At 34.0% G+C, this 24,030-nt stretch overlaps 1 protein-coding gene across 5 annotated transcripts in view; it reads left to right on the top strand.

The window, feature by feature from the left end:
• Window positions 1–23,578, top strand: part of LOC141402607 (uncharacterized) — a 152,060-nt gene extending 128,482 nt beyond the window's left edge. Inside the window, exons 1-2 of one of the 5 annotated variants that reach the window (XR_012412676.1) lie at window positions 4,548–4,668; window positions 12,097–12,233. Coding sequence is in view for 2 of the 5 variants with exons in the window: in XM_073984243.1 (XP_073840344.1) it covers window positions 23,102–23,457 (356 nt within the window). In the remaining 3 variants the exon portion in view is untranslated. Of the gene's footprint in view, window positions 1–4,547; window positions 4,669–12,096; window positions 12,574–23,101 lie in introns of those variants that run through there. The other 4 variants (XR_012412677.1, XR_012412678.1, XM_073984243.1 and 1 more) reach the window with 4 other exon arrangements.
• Window positions 23,579–24,030: the final 452 nt, after the last annotated feature.

The following is a 24,030-nucleotide window of genomic DNA, read 5'->3' as shown; positions in this document are numbered from 1 at the left end:
CTAACCGGAAACTCTTGAAATAAATGCTACCAACTCCATATTGCATTGCTTTAAGAGGTAATACAACGCTGAGCGCCTCACATGGCCCCGATTTTCGGTAACTTGTTAGTACTAGCCTCTTTATTCAACCGAAATAACTAAAATTTGGTATTTAGTCTACGTTAGAATTACAAAACATTCCTCCAGAAACTTCTCGGTACAGGTCAACGTTATTATACAGTCCCATAGAACGGTACTCCCGATTTCCTGTATTTTGAATGTAGGGGTACAAATATTATAACAGGTACAAAATATCCCTTGCAAAAAATCAGACAGTACAGGTTCAAGTGTTATTATAGCCCCCATAATATATAATTTCAATAATTATGATGTTTTTCGGTAAGGTTAGTTAGAGAATCGCTCTACTGAAGTGGATGTAACTTGGTATTTTGGAAACTCAATGAAAAACCTCAAGGCAGAAATTTATCAATATAAATAGATTGATTATATAATTGAATATCATCAGTTAAGATATTCTGTTCCCTCAAGGAAAAATATCTTAACGTAGAGGAAGCGCTTAATGCTGAAAAATAAAAGTTTGACCCATCCGAACCTAACGCCGTTCTTACTTGTTTTATGTTACAATATTAAATTATCCTAATTGATTGAGGAAATATTTAGGTCATATAAGTGGATATTTAATTGAGCACTTAAGTGAAATACTGAAATACCCTATTGACTACAGGAGAAAGACGCCTGCAATGGTTAGATATACTTTGGCGACTGTGAATGCCTGAATGCTCGGATCGATTACCAGGCTAGACAACATCACATTATGAACAATGGTAAAAATGCCCCTCAGTGTAATGAAGATAAGAAGATGTCTGTCCGTCTGTCGTCTGGCTGGCTGGGGCGCACGATAACTCTGGACGGATCAACCGATTCGAACAAAATGTTGGGTATTGTAATATTTTGTCCAAACTTAGTTTTAGTTCGAAGATGGACCATATCGGTCCAGTCTTCGGGTACCTCCCACACCCAACTCGGATAAAGTGACGTTTAATAACTCCCCTCGGATCGTTTGGATTTTTTAGTAGGCTGTCCTTGCGGTTCTTTTTTTCATGCGCAAGTCCATACTTCCTGAGATATTGGTCTACAAGCTCCGAGAAACCCTGACGGCAGCAACTAAAATGGCAAATCCTCAAGATAATTTTCGCTGGGGACTTTGCTCATCGTATTATTTCATCCGGTCATGTATCAGGTTGGGATATGGACTATATCGGTCCACTCCTTCGGGTACATCCCACACAATATTCGGAAAAAGTGAGGTTTAAGAGCTCCTCTCGCATCGTTTTGATTATACCCTCAGCATTTATGCTAACGAGGGTATATACCGATTCGAACTAAACTTTGCACTTCGTAATATTTTGTCCAAACTTAGTTTAAGTTCGAAGATGGGCCATATCGGTCCACTCCTTCGGGCACATCTCCCATAAAAGTTCAACATTTTTCTGTGAAATAGTGTGACCGATAACTTTCGGGAATCTGCCACACAAAATTCGGAATAAGTTAAGTTTAAGAGCTCCTCTCGGAAATTTTGAAATTTGTTCAGCAGGTTTTCCTTGCAGCCCCCTTTACGACGGTAACATGTTTTTCGGGGCCAAGTCCGGAGATAATGACCTTAAAGCTCCAAAAAACATGACGGCACCAACTAAAATGGAAAATTCGCAAGATAACTCTCGCAGGGTGTTTCTGATTGGTCCACACTTTGCACTTCGTTTAAACCGGTTTTGTTTTAAATAAATATAAAATTGCTTATATTTCATAAAAGTTTGATTAAAAATTGGTGGAAAGGGGTAAATTAAGTAACGACTTTGTTATATAATTATCACATCAAATCCATGATATCTGACATTCAACCTTGAAATTGGGACAGTAATACTAAGATAGAAATTATTCTTTAAGAATAGTATAAACTGTTACTAATATAAAATTATGTACCAAAATAACTAAATTTACAATTTACGTCGTCTTTCTTTGAAAGCTTCATATTATTGTGTAATGTCTGAATCAAACATACATTTTATTATCATTACATTTAATTTATAACCTGGCATTCCGCTAAAGATCGTGTAAATTACAGCCAAACTTTCCTATAACGTAGATATTAGGGACGAAAATTAATATGTTATAAAGCACCTTCTTGATAAATAGATGACTTTTCTTTGAAAATTCATATTTTTGGTCTACAGAAGAATCTGTTGTAGGGAATTTTTTCTTTCGACTATATGTGCAGGCTTTGCCTAATTAGGTCGATCATAGACGTCATCAGAAAATCGTTCTTTGAATAATGAAAATATTGGACTAATAGCCCAGTCAAAATAGACATTAAAATAGCAAAAATTACCACAGAGCTGAATTTTGGTGGAAAGCTAGGGTTTGTCATTAGAAGCAACGTCCTAAAAGTCCCCATCGATCCCATGCGTGCAAAAAAAGTTATTCGGGGTCAAAGGTGAAATTTTAAGGGTTTTTAGGTTTTCGGATTTAGTTTTTGATAACGGTGGATCTAATCAAAAAGTGACTAAAGTAAATATTGTAGACAGAAAAATTATCTATAAGATTGGTCTTTATAGTTTTTCCTAGAAGGAACCATTCTTGAGATAGCTGAGCTGTTCTAAAAAACACATGATTTTTATGCACTTATAAGGGAAATATGCACATATTCAGACGAACCGGCTAAAAGAAGCGAAGTAACCTGGTCTGTCCCTCCAAAAAATATATATTTTCTTGAAGAGCGAAATTATACCTAATTTTAAAAAGAAAAGAAAAATCCAACAAAGTCAGAGCGTGTTTAGTAGAGCTATTCTATGTTAGAGTCATTTTATGCACAATTAGCCAATTTAACCAGCACGTGTAATCGAAAGCTCAAAGGGAACCATCCCAACAAAAACTCTCCGATTTTTTCAAGTTTTGTCCGAAGATAGGGTTTGTTGCGCTGATTACGGAAATGTATAATTTTCATGGGCGGCAGATCCGGTTCGCCCGGCTATTCGACCCGAAAGGCCAGATTTAAAAACCGGGTTAGACCCGGTTCTACTGAACCGATTACTGCAAAGTGGATATCGTTTGAAAGCTTATGGAAGTACCTAACACATAGTGTCGTTTTTATTTGACCTTTAGATCGCGATATCTCGAACTTTTGTAGACAATTATTAAGTCTACAACTTTTACTTTAGTGGACATTTGCTAAGTCTTACCGCTTTTGAGAAAAATTAAAAAACCTGAAAAATGCCTTAAAAATTACCTTTGACCCCGAATAACCATGTTTGCACACATGGGATCGATGGGGACTTTTAGGACGTTGCTTCTAATGGCAAACCCTAGCTTTCCACCAAAATTCAGCTCTGTGGGAATTTTTGATATTTCCCCCTTGTACGCATGTCTGTTTAGACTGGGCTATAAATATTCGTTTTAAAGTGTAATTACAACAATACTTTATAAATATTATTATCTTATATATATAAAAATGGTGTAAAAAATGTATAGTAATTCATAAAATGAGAACGGCTAGGCCGACTTCTGTAAAATTTTTTGTCAGGTATTCGTATTTTCGAGGAGAAGGTCTTTACGGAAGAAAATTTTGGAAAATCTTTCTGGAAAAGTCGGAAAATTGGAAAAATCGAAAATTAAGTTTTTGTATGAAATTTTATTCCTTAATAGCGAGACGAAGTTCGCCGGGTCCGCTAGTAATTAATATAATTTTTTTTCAGAGTAAGTCCATACTTCCTGAGATAATGGCCCAAAAATCCTGCCGGCACACTGTTTTCAAAAATTTCTTCCAAATTTAGTTTGACGTAATTTAATATTTCGATTTCTCAATAAATCACTAGTTTGCTTACGAAAAATTTGCACTATATGAGTATGTCAATGATTTGGTATAGCCCCACATTACGGTACCTACAGATTCCATATATTTTGAAGCAAACTGTGATACAAAACCAATATATTTTATGTATATTTTTGGTCAGAGGCTGAGGGTATTTCTCCGCCAGCACAGCTGACTGATACTTTCTTACTTGTTCTTTTTTCAGTAGGTTATTCTAGCGGCCTGATTTACAACGGTACAATTTTTTCCGGAGTAATCAATACTTCCTGAGATACTGTAATCTGCTCGGATGATACTGTATATACATACATAAATCTCTTAATCCGTCCATTCTAGAATCCCAAATATACAATACCGTCAAAATCGCCACAGATCCTTTCTCAGAATATTTGACCATTGTTGTCTGGTCAATTAGGTTGATCTCTCTCACCAATTCTACCTGTTGCTTAATAGTGACTACCTGATTTTGCTCAACATAATTTCGCTGCTCTAAAATAGACGAATGCCTATTTATTATACATTCATACATACAGACTACTATGTGTACATTAATATGTAGGTGAGTCAGTGTGTATGTTTCCTAACATTGTACGTAAATTGTTCAGTACAAATATGTGGCATTCAATGATTTCAACATAAAAGATCGAAACGGAGCAGTTCTAATTTCAGTTTTCGTTTTAGCACCAATTGCATCGTTTAGCTTGACAATCGATAGAGCTTAGATCGAGCCAAAGCACAAAAAAAAACAAAAACAAATAAAAGATTAAACAAAGACTTTCAAAACAACCAAATTAAACAAAAAAGTAAGTCTTGATTGCGATTGTTGTGGGTGTGTCGATGAAATCGCACGTATTACGACATTTGCGACATTCCATCTGAATCTAATCCAAATCAACTATGACACCTTTTGTGCAATGTGATATTTAATTAATACGCTGTGTACGACAAGTGACAAAATAATAGCAACTATGTAGATGCACATAAGTATGAGTGTTGCTAGATGTGTGTTCAGAGTGTTAAAAAAACCAAAACAACAACATATTTTATGCTCGACCTTGAACATTAAACCACAATTTATTCACAGTGCATACCTACCTACCATGGACAATGTACTCTATGAAAGACACTGAGTTTGTCCAAATCCAACACACAAGCAGTTAAACGGGTTTGGAGAAATTAATCTCAATTGTTCTTTACGACAAAAAATTCGTGACATTCCCTAAATTCGTTGGAGAAGTTTGTTTCAATTTACAGATTTCATTGCTGGTCGGGGAAAAAAATGTTGGTTTTTGTTTACACATCAGAATAAAACATGAGATCACAATATAAGATCTGGAGACAAATAATTCTACAAGAATAAAGTTAACACATCACAGTGATCATGTCATTCAAGGAAGATGAATAAGAATATCATCTACATACGTTTCCTATCTTCCTTTTTACGTGAACAGACTGTAATAGAAAGCTAATAGAGGCGAAAATGCAATATATTAACCAAAAAGTTAAGGAAATCTAAAAAGGTCAAAAATTGACATCACAACCAATCAGGAAAGAATCATATGAATTGAATATTACAACTTCCATTATAAAACTAACTCGTTCTGAGTGCAAAAATTCGATTGTTCCTACTCCAAATTAACTTCTACTACATTGTCTTTTGGAATGACCTAATAGAAGCGGATGTTTTTGCCCTTTCCAAGAGATTTGATCGCCATATAGGATTGTTTTCATCTGGGAGCCCATCTCCACCAAAAATTTCATGATGATCCGATAAAAATCGCTACCTGTTGCGCTATTACAAAATTTAAATGGGCAGACGTACCGACACACAGTCAGATTGACTCAGCTCGTCGATGTGTTAAAAACGGAATCAACATTCATTGTCCTCCCCACATAGTATTACAAAAACTATATAAAACAAACAAAAAACATTAAGTACGTCCGTGCTGAACTTGATACGAGTATACTCTAAAACGGCGGGTATAGATACCTTAAATGTGGAAAAATCTCTAAAAATATATTTTGACAATAAAATGTGATGGCACATCCGCGGTTCTTGACGAAACTGTTTAAAATTTGTTATATTGACGTATTTTTATCAGGCGGTCACTGAAATTGGATGCGCCTTACAAGCATATGCACATCTCGAAATTTTTACCCATTTGAAGGTTTTTTGAGTTGTGAGATGCAACTGACGGCACATTTTGGCCGCTGAATGAAACATAGACAAATGCATACATATTGATAGAGATACACTCGAAATGTGCATGCGCCTCAACTGATTTTTAAAGAATTCGCGAATTACACGCAATTGAACTGGTTGGTTTTTCTTTGGTTGTGATTTCAATATTACTCTGTACTTCTTCTATTCTTATCACACTAAGCAATGACAAACTATTTTCCTTGAAGAAGTTTTAGCAAAATACTTCAGGTTTTGTATGGAAATTTAGCGAAATAGTAGAATAACTCCTAAAAATGTTTTTCCAATTTTTCGTATTAAACCAAAAAAATATATTTTTGAAATAATATTCCAACAATAAGTTTTTGTCATTTGTTGTTGCTGCAATATACAAGTTATAAACCCAATCTTTAAAATTTTGGTCTCACATTTTTCTGGGCATTTTCTAGATTCTGTACGTATTTTTAATGTTTGTTTTAGAGATTTTTATGGACCCTGTGTTAGAATAAATAAAATTTACTCCAAGATTCCTTCATTATTTTTTGATTTTCCGCGAAAATAAAAATAAATTTAACAAATATTTAGGCGTCTACGGATAGATATTAAATGCTATTACCGATTTATATACATTTTGGTATTACAACACAAAAGGAATTTTTAAATATTTTTTTCTTTATAAGGGTATAAAACCCCCCATAACTTTTGGGCGCAGCATCCAATTTTGAGAACGCGAACAGGTTTGAAACAACGATTATTTTGCTTAACCCATGTACCAAAAATCGTGAATGTGGTAGCAAAAAAAAATACTTTTTTTCGATGGAATTGTAAAGGAAATTTTAAATTTACCATATACATATGTACATTTGAAGCGTTCAGAGCACACTTCGACTAACTCCATAAAACAAAAAGTTGAGAAAAGCAATGATGAAATGTATATTGTTTTTTAAAATTCCCCTGATAATATGGATTCAAATATATAATGTAGAATGCATAATAGCAGGTATAGCTTTCATCTAACGGTATATAAAATAAAATAAAAACAATAGTCAACAAACAATCGTTAGTAATGTTGTGGTAATGGTGGAGTTAATCGAAGTGTGCACTGAAAAAAGTAATACCCAGCAAAATGTTCGATGCCAAAGATGACATTCAATCATGGGTGCAAGTGATCTAGCATGTCGTCTTTTTAGCATCTTCATCGATGAATTTTATATGAGCGTGGACCCCAAAAGATGACGTTCTTTTCTGGATCCTAAGCATGTCATTTTAACCAATGCGTTGACATGTCATTTCCACCAATGCTTTGGCATGTCATTTCCACCAATGATTTGACACGTCATTTTCACGCATGCTTTGACATGTCATTTTAACCAAAGCTTTGGCATGTCATTTTCACCAACCCCTTGGCATGAAATTTTCATGTCTTGTTTGGAAAATGGAAATGCTGTATTGAAATATGGTTTTCATGAAAAACAAAACTCTTTATTAATTCAAACGAATTCATGAAATAGCTACAATTAATTTATCAGTTTAGTTTTTCAAAAGTTTACATCCAAAATTACAATGTAATCACCACCGCTGCAACGCAAAAGATTACTTCCTCCGTTCTCCGCAACTGATATTCTTTCATCTTACAAAAGGTTTTTTTAATATCTTCCCATCACCAGTTCATATTTCAACATGGACTCCAAATGCACTCCTTTAAGTATTTTTATTTCGTAAATTACTTTTATTTTATCATTTTGTTATTTTATAACAACATTTTGGTAATTTATACTCTTTTGTTTAGTGACGGAAATATGTAGGGATCTACAACCCGGCTTGCTTTAGGGATCTCTAAGAACAAAATGTAACGAACGGGGAGGAGAGACTTTTTATGGAAAATACCATTTATGCTTAATTAATTTAGTAGTTTCTTCTTTATTTTCAGATTCTTGTTCCTTTTCGTTTCGGACTTTTTTTTCAAATTCCAAGAAGCGAGATTTGATTGATTTCATTCTATGTCAGATTTAGAACAGACAAGGGAACTTTTAAAATAGCAATGTGTGCAGTCCGATTCTATTTTTAGCTCGATGGTTGGGACTTCATATAATACCAATTGTTTAGAAGTTTTAGTTGTTTGTTTGGTTTTGTTGTTTAGTTGTTTGATATGCAGGAAATGTAAGACAACATCACGACGACAGTTCTAACAACTTTGGTCTGTTCCAGAAACTGCAAGAATCTACTTATTTTTACTACGATAATAATTTTTCCTTTATGTTATCGGAAAAAATAGTAAAAATTAGTAGATTTTTGCAGTACTGGAACATACCAAAATGAAAATAAACAGGTGTGTAAATAAAAACACAAACATCATCTCTATTGGATCGATGGAATGGGTACAAATGCTGATGAAAAGATCGGATCTTTCACGACTTCCTTTGCATTGGTTCAAATCCTAATGAAAATATCGGATCTTTCACGACTTCCTTTGAACCAATGCAAAAGATGACATGAAATCACGTCATCGCAAAGAACCCCTTCCGTCAAATTTTGCTGGGTAAAGTTAGGTTTTGAATTTTTTTATTAACGAAAAACTTAGTTTTATACACATATATTACAGGTTTCACATAAAAATTAATGTTGGTAGTTCGGTTATAAAACAATATTTGTAATTAATTCATGTTAGCTTTATGTTAGCGTCATTCTTCATGGCAAGGTTTACGACGTTTTCGACGTATGAAATATACGTCAAAAATGTATGTTATATACGTCATAATTTTCTAAAGGCCATCTATGGTTTCAACAAAAGCCGAAAGAGTATTGCATGTGCACGTTGCGAGCAGAGCTACATTTGAATGTGGAGTTAATCGAAGTGTGCACTGAAAAAAATTGCATATTATTCAGTGGTCAATAAAAACTTGCTATTTAAAGGTGCTCATCTTTATTATTCAGGAAAGATATTATAATCATAAATAGATATGGCGATATCAAAGGCTTTGATACTAAAATCTCAAATTTTTCAAAAAGTGGAGTTAGTCGAAGTGTGCACTGAGCGGCTCATTTATCGCTGAGAAGTGCAAAATGATGAAATCTGTGGAGACAATTAATATTCTTCAAATTTTTGTTTTGTAAATTTTCGCGGATTTTTCGCGATTTTATCCTTTTTTGCCATATATATATATATATATATATATATATATATATATATATAATATTTGATATTTCCATTGATTTGTAACCTTACGAAAGTGGAAGTGATCGGGAGTTATGACTAAAATATGTACCCATAGTCGGGCAAACGGACACGTTCGTGAGTTTTACATATATAGCGCATTTAAAAAATAGAGCATAGGGGATAACCCGCTCCTCCTATTTCCACCAAGAACCACACGGAGGGTTCATCTTCTGAAAATTACATGAAAATCGGTTTAGAAGTTTTGGAGATATACCATTTTTAAAAAAGGCATGCTTGTGCTTTAGGTCCCAAATAAGGACCTAGTGTGGGAGACACAACCACCATTGCAAATTCATTTTCAACCCGATACTTCCGCAAGATTTACAAAAATACCGTTTAAAAAAATAGGCCCCCTCCGAAATTCAACAAAATTTTTAACCTATTTTCACCACTGGTCATCCCTATACATTCTCTGAAATTTTCATGAAAATCGGTTATGTAGGTTTGGATATACATATAATATATTTATAAAAGTGTGCGTGGTCGGGTCTTTAGGTCCCAAATGAGTACCTAGGGTCGGAAAAACCATTTCAATGGCGTGGCATAAATATTTTTACACAATATGAATTTTAAAATATAAAATCAAAAACTCATGAAAAACAACAAAATGTATTTATTTTTATTTAAAATTTAGTAAAATGCAAACCACCTTTAGCTGCAAAAGAGAAGTAAGAGAAGAAGTGCCAAAGAGAAGTAACTTCTAAAATGGTTTCAGATCGAGTTTTATTTAGGGATATCTCCCTCTTTTGTTTTATGTAAGCCCACACATTCTCAATAACGATCGAATCAGGACTTTGTGAGGGCCAACTCAACACATTGATATCATTATCAACAAAATTATCCATGAACATTTTACTCTTGTGGCAGGGAGCATTGTCCTGCTGCAAAATAAATTGGCGAACGATTAATTTTTCTCCGGACAGCAACGTATGGTCCTTCAGTATCGATAAATAGTGATTTTGGTTCATGTGTCCGACAGAATTGACGAAGTTACTTAAGTCATTATGAGCAATGCATCCCCAGAACATAACAGATCCCCGCCATTGAGAAACCCTTTGACACACTGGAGCTGTTTTTTGGCGTACATTCTTTGGAATTCTCACCTAAACTTTCTTTTTCGAAGAATTGTACCCTTGCAAAGGCTAAACGTTTTAATTTGTTTGGTTCTGATATGTATGGAATGTTCCTGCTTATGTAAGTTCAAAAATTTTGCTCTTTCAAACGTCGACGAATTGATACTGCTGAAGTAGAATTCCACTCCTCTGCAGCAGTTTTTGGTTTTCGTTGGACGTCTGCTATGAACTTCCGTACAATTATCATCCTGTCTTCATTGTGGGATGTTTTACGTTTTCTTCCAGATCTCGGTTGATTTTGCACACTACTTGTTTTTTTGAATGTTTTTTATTTGATAATAACGACGTATTTTTATTTCGATTCGGCGGTTTTCCCATATTTGTACGAGCATGTAGTAATTTTTAATTGAAAATATTAACAGGTGAAACAAAACTGTAAAACAAATATTATTGCAGTTGACCTTCACCTTGAGAAACTTGTTTAATGACTAAGTAGAAGGTCTGTCAAAATACTTATTTATGCCATGCCTAAAAATGATCCTAATTTGATTTTTGATCGGAAAGAGAATTCATAAGTATAAGAGAAAATATTTAGCGTATTTGTTATTGTCCCCATAACCATTAATTTGGGGATAAACATGGTACCGTTACATAGCGCAGTCAAAAAAAAACACATCTTAATAAAAATGCAAAATCTGTTAATAATGTATTCTGAGTGAAATCGGATACTTTTACCAAAAGTGTTTTTTGATTTCCTTTATTATTTGCTGTGATGATGCTGCTCATCAGCAAAACATTTCAGTACATTTTCAGATTTTTTTGACTAACAGACATCGCGCATAAAGCCAAATTCTGTAAAAACACGGTGCTCCTGAACTAATTTTAAATGAAATGTGTTTACACCTGGGAAGTTATTGCAGATTTTCACAGCTACAAGTGCCGTTTTTAAGTAAAATCCTGAAAACCTAAAAAACCCTACAAATGTGACCTTTCACCTCGACTTATTTAAAAATTCCTCAGATGATTTTTTGTTCTTTTTTCCGCAAATCTTCCCAGGTTTAAGTACATTTCATTTAAAGTTGGTTCATGCGCACTGTGATAACAATATACAACGAAATGCTCATATCTTCTTTGATATTGGTCCAAATACAAGAAATCTTTATTTTTGTATATTTCTTCTTTTTATCAGCTTTCAAAAAAAATTCACTGTGGGACTGAATGCAATTTTCGAGATTTTATAATTTAAAATCAAGTTTTATCAATGATTGTACTCTTCGATTTTCTTTAATTTTTTTGTATTATTTATTGGTATTTATTTGTATGTAATTTTTACAGAATTCGACTTTTTCAAGTCACAATATCTCTGGAACGGTTAGTAAGAAAAATCTGTCGACACAGCAAAAATTAAGGAAATAAAAAACCAGTTTTTGCAAAAGTGTCCGATTTCACTCAGAAATCCTCATATATAAATTGAAATTGGTTTGTGCGGAAGCTTTTTTATACTTAAATGTAATGATCATTATTTTGGACATTAATAGGCAAAAGTTTATTCATTCACGCTAGAGGAAATCATTTTTGAGAAAAAAAGTCAAAAAATCAAATATAATATAATTGGTCTGTTCCAGAACTGCAAGAATCTACAAATTTTTAGTATTTTTTCGATTACACAAAGAAAAATTTTTATTGTAGTAAAAATTTGTAGATATCTTCAGGTTCTGGAACAGGCATAATGATTCAAACGTGTAATGTTTTTTATTTTCAGATTGTGTAAATATGTCATCCTCAATTTTATTGCTATTATTTTCGGCAACCCTGTGTAGTGCACAATTTTTCTACGCTCAACCAGCTAGGCTGGCCCAATATCATAGTCTGTCAACTGCTACACAACAATACGCACATCCATCAGTGGTCGACAATTCTTTTCGCGAAGCCCAGCTGCCACCAGAACTGAAGAAGAGTGATCGTTTCTACAGCAATCCACATATTGCTGCCGCCCTTGCCAAGGAGAGTTGGTTCACGGATAAAGAGATGCCTGTTATAGATCGCGAAGCTGAGAAAATTCCACGAGAAATGGTTTTCAAATTATTTAAAAACGCTGGCTGGATTAAGCGTAGATAGGGTGATGGAAACAAATTATAAAAATTTAAGTTAAATTAGTCTTATTATTGTTGTTGTTATTTCTAAATGTTTGCCATGTATTAAAATAATAAAACACAAACTAAATGAATATCTGTATGTATGAGTTTATGCACATATTTTGTTAATTGAGAATTTTCCCAAATAAATATCCAAAATGGGTATCCACGCATTTTATCAGGTATTTACTGTGTGACAAATGGTCGAATAATAAAAGGTAGTCGCAATATAAAATCACTTTTTTGTATTGTGGAGGATACAAAAGTCCCATCACGCCTTTGAAAAGATACAAAAATCTTATTCTTTTAGTCGTTCTGTTTTATTTTTATTAAATAATAAAAATGTTTCAAAACATAAAATCACTTTTTTTGTATTGCGACTTTGCACCAATTATTCTTTGTGTAAGCAGAATCACGTAAGTAAATCCTTGATGAAAACAACACAACAGCCGCAAACCTTACGGAGCTTCTCTTTTCTGATTTTACGGAAACCGGACCATTTAACCAATTTCGCGGCGACAGTTGTAACAAAATAGTTTGATGTTTTCCAGGAAGTTTGTAGGCTTTCGATACAAAACGATCATCAGCAATGAGCGATTCCTTTATGCATACCTCGACTAATGTTTACAGCTCCACCAACAACGTGGAGGGTATATCTGCATAATTTCAGTCATTTGTTAATGAAAATCTTCCTTTCGTTTTTTGAGAACCGGGAAGATAGAAAATTGAAAAATGTTTTTACAATTTTTAAAGTTAAATTGACATTTTTGTTTAACTACATATTTGCATGTATACACATACAAGTTAGACCTACGAGAGCTTAGGTCTGAAAAAAAAATTAAGATCGTCTAGATCCTAATTAAGATCTTCTAGATCTTGTACGCGTTACTTTGTCGAAAAGGAACGCGGACCCTTTTAAACCCGGAGTTCAATTATCAAAATTGAACTTAAGTGACACTTATCAAAAGTTTCGCCGCTCCCGAATTAAAAAAACCGTTTGTTGATTTAAGACGACTTTATTCACTGACAGTTGGTAAAAGAGTGAAGTTAATGTTGTATTACAATCATAAATAGATTACAAATATTTGCTTATTTGACATTATGATTTTCCATGAAATCATGTCACTTAGCTTTTAATAATTTGTTGTTACCAAATTCTATTAAATTTGTCTGCACGCGTCGAGCATTGCATTGGTTGACCGGAAATTGCATTTCTTGGGTTTATTGAAATCGGACAGACGAAATGTTCTGCAAAGCAGTTTCATTGGGTTGGCTGCTTTTGCAACGGAAGTGTATTTTCTGATTTATTAAAATAATTAATTGGAATTTAATATTTGGGGCAGATGAATGTCTGCAATGTGCTTTTGCAACGGAAGTGTATTTTCTGATTTATTAAAATAATTAATTGGAATTTAATATTTGGGGCAGATGAATGTCTGCAATGTAGTTTAATTGGAATTGAGTTTAACAGAGTATGCAACTTTATTGTTGCTGAGCTTTAGTTTTATTAGGTAAAACAACATATTATGTGTTAACTCCTCCCCCTTTAAAAACGATTGTCCTCAATCGTTAGAAATATGGTAGGTCATCCACTTTTTGTGGCCCTGGTACTTGAACTTTGTTTTGAGTGATTGGGAGGATCTGTGTTAACCCGTGACTAGGGGCAATTGTATGAAAGACTACGTTTTGTCGTTTTTTCATGAAAAACCCAGTTATCAATAGACATATAGCAAAAATTGAAAATAGAGAGAAAATTGTATATTTGGTAACAACTGCTTCTGACTTGAGTTCATGGATGGACTTAGTATTATTAATATGCAAATGGTTTAACATTTCCAATGATAAAAGATTTATAAATTCATCTTCGACAGGCGTTTGTTGTATTGCTGGTGGATTAATTTTTGATAATGGAGCTTCTAAATTTTTGTACAATTTGTCATTAATGCGTAACGTTGCATTGTGGAATTCTATCAAAAATGTTCCATTTAAAGTCTTGTTATTTACTGTTCCACTGAAATCATTAAGAAAAATGACACCGGGTGAAATATTTTCTATCGGAGGAATATGATACGCGTTAGTTATTGGACAGGATGAATTCGATCCGTGTAGTAACGGTGGGATGCAAGTATCGTTGGAAATATTTACCAATTGGTCATTTTGACAAAATTTTACATGTTTTGTTACAACGCATTTGCTTTTTACGCCAAATATACTGTTATTATTTTTTATAATTTCATTAAACTTAGTACTTATAATTCTATTATTTCTTTTTACAGGTCTGATTAAAAAATTATGGAATATTTCTTTGCTAGTTAGAGGGATTACAATAATATATAAAAGTTTTTTCTGATTGTACAATACTTTAATTTTTGCAAATTCTAGGGCTTCTTCTATTGATGTAATAATAATGTTATCTTCTTTTATTTTTTCAAATGCAATTTTCATTTCTTCTTTATTTAACAAAAATGAGTTTACAATATTTTGTTTTGCCCATTGCATTGCGAATTTAATATTAGTTAGTTCTTCTTTTGTGAATCTAAGTTTTATCTGCATGCTGAGTGCAGCTTCATTTACATAGTTAGTATCTTGTTTTACTATTTTTGATATTTGATTTGTAATTTGGGTAAGGTTTTGTAATCTCTCTGTGAAAATATCATTTATGATTATTTGTTGATTATTATTTCGGATTGTTTGGTCTAAATCATTTTTAATCAATTCAAAATCGTCGTGATCTGGAGATCCCGCGATATATTTCCAGGCTGTGCCTATCATATTAATGGCTCTTTTTTTTCTGTATGCTTCTACTGGCTCTATGGATTCGAGGATACCGTGTATTTGTGATATTTCGTGCGTAAGGAGTGGGAAAAAAGGATTGGATTTAGGTATGGCTTGTGTTATTTTCCATTGTATGTCATTAACGAGGTTCCTGTATCTGTCTATGTCTATGATGTGGATAATGTTAAATGTTCCATCCTGTACTTTAGCTGGACCATTGTGAATTGGTACAAGATATGACTGTGTGAAGTTAAAAACATGCATGTTGATTTCTGAAGAGGTGCAAAGAAATGCTAGGGTTCTGTAAAAAGAAATATAAAGAAGGTCTCAGTTTTTAATGTTGCTTTTATGTACTACTTTTCCCGATTCTGTAAGAATAGTTGTAGAATGGTTTTCTTTTACTATCTCTTTTTTAAATCTTGGAGACAATTTGGTCCCTAGACGCTTATGGATTTTTACATAAATTTCGTCACCTGGGTCAAATTGTTTGATTGGTTCCCGATTTTTATTATGGGTTTTAAGGTCAGCTACCTGTTTGTCTCGTAATCTTTGGATATTATCTTGTCTTGCTTTATCATACATTTCGGGGTCTATGCTAACTCGTCGTCCGAAAAATACCTCGAGTGGTCTTTGTCCTGTTGTGCTATGTATAGTATAATTGTATTCGTAAATTGCTCTGTCCAATAGTTCAAGAAACGTAGGGTATGTCCGTTCAGTTCGAAGGCAACGCATAATTTCAGCTAGGGTTGAGTGAAATCGCTCAACCTGACCGTTCACGACACTCGCATATGGTGGAGCTTTGTAGATTTCTATTTCCAATTGGTCTTGTAACATAAAAATTATTGATGCCGAATTAAAGGATTTCTCATTGTCAAAAACTATAATTTTTGGAACACCGAATAAAAATACTAATTCTCGTAAAGGTTCTCTTATATCTTCAATGGCTCTTGACTTAATAATTCTACCCTGCGCGTATTTTGAAAATTTATCCAATGCTGTGAGGACAAGTTTATTCTCCGTTTTGAAAATATCAATGTGAAGGATTTCTCCAGGATATGAAGGTATTGGTGTTTCCCTTAGTTCAGGCTTCGGTGGATGCCTGTCGTATTTGTTTTCTTTGCAAACAGTACATTGCTTTACGATCTTGTTAATTTTATTGTTCATACTGGGAAAATAATATTTTTCGAGAATCTGTATTTTATTTTCTCTGGCATTTCTATGAGCTCTTTTGTGTGTGCTTATAATTATTTCATCCTGTTGGTTACTATCTTTAATATCTTCAACTTGGAGGTTCGTAAATCTAATGCGGTATTTTGCAAAGTGCTGTGGGAAAATTTCTTGAATTTTTCCCATTAATGTCTCGGGTGCTTTGATGCCATTGAGTACAGAGGGATTTAAGTAATTTTTCAGAATTTGGATTAACTGAGCAGGGGTATAATCTATTCCTGGAAGTATATGCCTGTGGATGGTTGGGAATACTATATCGAACTGATAGGAGTTTGTTGCACTAGGGTCAAAGATTATCTGATTCTTAAAAACGTTTATTGGTGCTTCGACACTATAAATAAGGTTATGTGAGGAACTATCGTCACTATGTGTCATTTCCGACATAGAATTAACTTGCGATACTTCAGGCACTCTAGATAGGGCATCTGCCACTACGTTACTTTTTCCTGGTTTATAAAAAAGCTCGTAGTCGTATTCTTCCAATATGGCTTTCCATCGCTTCATCTTGTTATTATTGTTTTTATTACTGAGAGCGTAGGTGAGTGGCTGGTGGTCTGTGTATATTTTTACTTTTGCTGTTCCATATAAAAAATTCCTAAGACTGTCAAGGGCCCGGACGATAGCAAGCATTTCCTTTTCGTTCGCCGCGTAATGCTCTTCTGCCTTGTGCAGAGTTCTTGATATAAAGGTAATGGGCTTGTCTCCTTGAGACAAAACTGCTCCGAGAGCATAATCTGACGCATCAGTTGTTAGCTCGAAGGGATTGTCATAATTTGGATAGTACAACAACGTATCTCTTGATAGTAGAGAATTTTTTATCTTTGTAAATGCTTCCTCCTCTTCGGTATTAAATTTTATAGAAATTTTAGACGACTGTTTTTTTGATATTCGACCCTCTTCACCTCTCAAAAGTGACGTCAGTGGTTTTGCCAATTTTGCAAAATCTCTTATAAAACGGCGATAATATCCCGCAAGACCTAGGAAGGATCGAAGTTCCTTAATAGTTCTGGGTTGGGGAAAGTTTGCAATGGCTTCAACTTTTTTTGGGTTTGTTTTTATACCTGCCTCGGATATTATAAATCCGAGAAATTCCACTTCTTGTTTAAAAAAATGACACTTGTCCAATTGGACTTTCATATTTGCTTCTTCTAATGTTTTGAAAACATTATGAATATCACGAATATGGTCCTCTTCGGATTTGCTGTATATAACTATGTCATCGATATATACGTAGCATATTCTCCCTATATGTTCGCGGAGAATATCATCGAGAGCTCGTTGAAATATCGACGGGGCATTTTTTAAACCAAATGGTAAGCGAGTGAACTCGTATTTGCCATTATTAATAGAAAATGCAGTTTTTTCCACATCAGAGTCTTTTAACGGAATTTGATGGAAGCCGCTTTTTAAATCCAACACAGAAAAGAATTTGCTATTTCCTAACTTCCCTAAAATATCGGATATTTCAGGAATCGGATATCTATCTGAGATTGTGACAGAATTTAGTTTCCTATAGTCTATTACCATCCTGTATTGTTTATTCCCTTGGGAGTCAGGCTTTTTATCAACTATCCATACAGGTGAATTGTATGGTGATCTTGATGGTTGTATGATTCCATCGTTTAGCAACTTTTCCACTTGCATCTCGACTTCGCGTTTTAATGAAGCCGGATAAGGGTAAAATTTGGTATACACTGGAGAATCATTTGATGTACGGATCTCTCCAACTACCTTAGTTGTGTAGGTTAATTTCTCGTCTGGCTCTGCGAAGAGCTTAGAGAATTTATCTATTAAGAGATTCATGGCTTCCATTTGCCTAGGGTTCATATGGTCGTCAAGTAATTTTATAGCATTTACACTTTGGCTAACATGTTGTTTAAGTCGAACCTTGGTATGCTGGCGAACGATCATATAATTTTTATTTGTGTAAATGACTGCGTCTAAGGCTTTTAGACTGTCATTACCTAGAATGCCATGGAAAGATTTTAGACTAGGCATTAAGTAGAATTTAAGTTTATCATCTAATTTGAAAAGGTTTATGTACGTGTGTGATATAATTTTTACATCGCCTGCTACAGATTTTGCGAAAAACGGAATTTTGTTTGGGATTATTTTTTTTACTAAGTCCGGTTGGATGTAATTTTTACTAGATCCTGTGTCAATTAAAATTTTTAAGATTTTTCCGCTCTCCGTTCGACATTCAAAATATGGAAGCGAAGAGCTTGTCATTCTAAAAAATGAATGTCATCAAGCTCCGAATCTGTTTCATTGTCTGGTATATTACTTTCAGAATAAGGGTCATAGGAATAGTTTTCCTGATCTTGGTCGTAATTTTGTGACGTTTCTTGTTCTGTAAAATAATCCTCATAACTAATGTTGTCGGGCTCGAACGTATCTGGTGTATCTGTATTTATATGGAATGTTCGTTGTGCCTTCGGTGGACTAACGTTATGGTTTGACAATGGATTAGGGGGTCTTTTACCGAGGAATTGATGTTGATGTGGTCTATTTGAATAATTGATTTGCTGTGAACGAATACTACGATCGACATCCATTGGTTCCGCTGGCTTTGGTGCCGTTGGGCGTGGTGGAGGCTGTTTCGGGTGGCCGAAACTTGGTGTACCAATATTGTAATTATTGTTCATTTTAGGAAAATTATGTGGGTTAGGTATGTAGGCTATGCTTGGGTGGAACTCTTGTTTGTTCTTTTGAAAATTATATTTCTGGGTCGGAGATGTTTGATGATGGCTTTTTTTAATTGGCTGAATATTTTGATTTTGGGCATGATTAGTGCGGAATTTCTGGTTTTCCAGTTTGAGGCACAAATGAAGAGCCTGGGGTAAATCCGCAGGTTCTCTCATTCCTAGCAATCTTGGTAGATCCCCATTTAATCCTCTTACAAATGTATCGAGGGCTTTGTTTCGATAAGTTTGTGTTAGTAGACTTAGAGCCTCATTTCCAGCCTCTAATCCTCCTAGTTTGTTTAGTATCAAAGATAAATGTGAATAAACTGCCTGATAAAATTCTTGAACCGTTGAGTTTCCTTGAATTAGACCTGTCATTTGGTATTCTAACGTTGATACATCTCGTTTGTCGGCGTAGTGTAAGGTAAGGCACTTGGAAATTGCTGGCCAATCTAAAGGAGTGTTGTACGACTCTAGTGCTATGTCTGCATTACCTACAATTTTATTCCTAATTACGTTCAAAATACCATAGTATTTCGGAGTACCTTTCAGATTTTCATAGATTTTTAAAATTCTTTCCACACTTTTTCTCCAGGAGTTGAACTCTCCTGGTTTTCCCGAGAATTCCCTTAGACATTTAACAATGTCAGGGATTTTGTCTAAATCTCCTATATTGCCTAAATGTTCCGCGTCGATAGATTGGTCTACCGTGCTTGTATGAATGGCGTGCGGGTTTAACGCAGCCTGTATCTGGTTATTAACAATTTCGAGAATAAGATTTTTAAGGTCTGTCAAGTTTATTTGTCCTTCGTTCCTGTTAGGTTGTGTTGGGGGATGTGAAGGATTTGGAGGGGGGACATTTAGGATGGGTGGTCGCACTAAATTATTGGGATTTGCCATCTTAATAAGAAGCTAATTTTGCCAAGTACAAATTTAGGATATTTCACAGAGATTTTTATTGTTTATTTTAAGATGAATCGACTATTTTCTTTTTCTTATTTTTTCAGAGAGGACTTGAGATTGTATTAATTCAAATATATATGGTTTCTATTTCTATATCTATTATTGTAAATAGTAATTATGTCTTACGATAATAACAGCAAAGTTGTCATCTTGGGACTGTGGGTATATAGTGGGTTTCGCTTCAATATCTCGGCTTCTTAGATTTCTTCCTTCCTTCAATATTTGGCTTATTGTGGCACTGCCTCGTTTTAATATCTCGGCTTATTAGATTTCTTTTCACTTTTTAATAGTTGGCTTATTGTGGCACTGCCTCGCTTCAATGTCTCGGCTTTTTAATATTTCGATTATTGTGGCACTTTAGATTTGTTTCCACTTTTCACACTTTTTACTTTTTAGTTTAGGTTTTTGTTTTCAATGTTTTTGTTCCTTAAAACATTAACTTTTTTGCACTTTTTTTATTTTTACTTTTTAATAAAGGTTTTTCAATGTGTTTATTTATTAGATGTTTTTTTTCTCTTAAGTGTTCACTTTTTTTGCACTTTTTGTACTTTTTAGTGAAGGTTTTGCTTTTTCAAAGTTTTTTTTCTAATTATTTGATGTTTTCTTTTTAATGTTCACTATCATTTATTTTCACTGGTGAAGCGGCTTGCGTTCAACGCGTCCCTTTTCTTAAGTACTCGGGGGCCTCTTTCTTCACACTTTTTTTTAATTTTGCTCGGGCGCCAGTTAGACCTACGAGAGCTTAGGTCTGAAAAAAAAATTAAGATCGTCTAGATCCTAATTAAGATCTTCTAGATCTTGTACGCGTTACTTTGTCGAAAAGGAACGCGGACCCTTTTAAACCCGGAGTTCAATTATCAAAATTGAACTTAAGTGACACTTATCAAAAGTTTCGCCGCTCCCGAATTAAAAAAACCGTTTGTTGATTTAAGACGACTTTATTCACTGACAGTTGGTAAAAGAGTGAAGTTAATGTTGTATTACAATCATAAATAGATTACAAATATTTGCTTATTTGACATTATGATTTTCCATGAAATCATGTCACTTAGCTTTTAATAATTTGTTGTTACCAAATTCTATTAAATTTGTCTGCACGCGTCGAGCATTGCATTGGTTGACCGGAAATTGCATTTCTTGGGTTTATTGAAATCGGACAGACGAAATGTTCTGCAAAGCAGTTTCATTGGGTTGGCTGCTTTTGCAACGGAAGTGTATTTTCTGATTTATTAAAATAATTAATTGGAATTTAATATTTGGGGCAGATGAATGTCTGCAATGTGCTTTTGCAACGGAAGTGTATTTTCTGATTTATTAAAATAATTAATTGGAATTTAATATTTGGGGCAGATGAATGTCTGCAATGTAGTTTAATTGGAATTGAGTTTAACAGAGTATGCAACTTTATTGTTGCTGAGCTTTAGTTTTATTAGGTAAAACAACATATTATGTGTTAACTTACATAAGCATTGCGTGTCAAATTCAATTTGACAATGTATGTACTTCAAAATACATAAATATTTTGATAAAAATTTAATCAGCTGTTAGCACAAGGTTACTTTTATAATTCTACGACGAGAGTTTTAACAACGTTGGTTGTCATTTCGAGTCTCCGACAAAATCAAGCCTATTGTAAATAGTTAATCTGAATTTAGAAAAATGTGTGTAAATAAAAACAAAAAATTCATCTCTATTGGATCGATGGAATGGGTTCAAATGCTGATGGAAAGATCGGATCTTTCACGACTTCCTTTGCATTTGTTCAAATGCTACTGAAAAGAACGGATCTTTCACGACTTCGTTCAAACCAATGCAAAAGATGCCATTAAATCACGTCATCGTATGGAATCCCTTCCTTCAAATTTTGCTGGACATTTTATTGAAAGAAAATTCGAACTTGCGGTAATTGTCAGTTTGTCGGTGAGAAAAGGTGTTGAGAGTCAAAGGGTTGCCATATGCCTCACCTCCATCTCCATCAAACTGACAATTGCCGCAAGGAAATTTGCCTAATAGCCTGTTTATATACTGCTTTTTGCAGGGTTAACCTTCTTTATGAGCATTTATTTGACGTATACCCAATGGAAATGACATTTGAAACCCAGTGGATTTGTTAAATCCTGTTATAAATAAACGTACTATAATGTAGATATGGACTAACTAGGCGTTTACACCAGACAGTTTGTCTTCAAATACAACTTTGATTTACTAACACATACATACATTTGTCGGTTATCCATCATTGTTCATCATTTTTTCACAGACAGTCGGGTTAACATTTTTTTGAAATTTTTGTAAAAACAAGTGAGATAATAACACTGTGATACAAAAGTTGACAAAAAATTTTTGAAGGGGTTCTAATGCATAAATACGGTTTTGTGGGAGTCCATGGAAGACGAAAATACCTTTGGTTTCTCTGGGTCACTTCGTTTTTTGATTTTATAACGGAAAATGTAGTGAAAAAAGTGGTTTCTTGGATTTTCAACATTAAACGGGCATATCATATTTTTTCCTCATCGTATTTCTACTGCCTTGAAAGGAGAGAATATTGTCTTTTGAAATTCGACTTTTTCAAGTCACAATATCTCTGGAACGGTTAGTAAGAAAAATCTGTCGACACAGCAAAAATTAAGGAAATAAAAAACCAGTTTTTGCAAAAGTGTCCGATTTCACTCAGAAATCCTCATATATAAATTGAAATTGGTTTGTGCGGAAGCTTTTTTATACTTAAATGTAATGATCATTATTTTGGACATTAATAGGCAAAAGTTTATTCATTCACGCTAGAGGAAATCATTTTTGAGAAAAAAAGTCAAAAAATCAAATATAATATAATTGGTCTGTTCCAGAACTGCAAGAATCTACAAATTTTTAGTATTTTTTCGATTACACAAAGAAAAATTTTTATTGTAGTAAAAATTTGTAGATATCTTCAGGTTCTGGAACAGGCATAATGATTCAAACGTGTAATGTTTTTTATTTTCAGATTGTGTAAATATGTCATCCTCAATTTTATTGCTATTATTTTCGGCAACCCTGTGTAGTGCACAATTTTTCTACGCTCAACCAGCTAGGCTGGCCCAATATCATAGTCTGTCAACTGCTACACAACAATACGCACATCCATCAGTGGTCGACAATTCTTTTCGCGAAGCCCAGCTGCCACCAGAACTGAAGAAGAGTGATCGTTTCTACAGCAATCCACATATTGCTGCCGCCCTTGCCAAGGAGAGTTGGTTCACGGATAAAGAGATGCCTGTGATAGATCGCGAAGCTGAGAAAATTCCACGAGAAATGGTTTTCAAATTATTTAAAAACGCTGGCTGGATTAAGCGTAGATAGGGTGATGGAAACAAATTATAAAAATTTAAGTTAAATTAGTCTTATTATTGTTGTTGTTATTTCTAAATGTTTGCCATGTATTAAAATAATAAAACACAAACTAAATGAATATCTGTATGTATGAGTTTGTGCACATATTTTGTTAATTGAGAATTTTCCCAAATAAATATCCAAAATGGGTATCCACGCATTTTATCAGGTATTTACTGTGTGACAAATGGTCGAATAATAAAAGGTAGTCGCAATATAAAATCACTTTTTTGTATTGTGGAGGATACAAAAGTCCCATCACGCCTTTGAAAAGATACAAAAATCTTATTCTTTTAGTCGTTCTGTTTTATTTTTATTAAATAATAAAAATGTTTCAAAACATAAAATCACTTTTTTTGTATTGCGACTTTGCACCAATTATTCTTTGTGTAAGCAGAATCACGTAAGTAAATCCTTGATGAAAACAACACAACAGCCGCAAACCTTACGGAGCTTCTCTTTTCTGATTTTACGGAAACCGGACCATTTAACCAATTTCGCGGCGACAGTTGTAACAAAATAGTTTGATGTTTTCCAGGAAGT

Source organism: Musca autumnalis, unplaced genomic scaffold (assembly GCF_047663935.1).
Source record: "Musca autumnalis isolate F117 unplaced genomic scaffold, ASM4766393v1 scaffold_4, whole genome shotgun sequence".
Classification (NCBI taxonomy): Eukaryota; Metazoa; Arthropoda; class Insecta; order Diptera; family Muscidae; genus Musca; species Musca autumnalis.
This window is presented reverse-complemented; position numbering and strand designations above follow the sequence as displayed.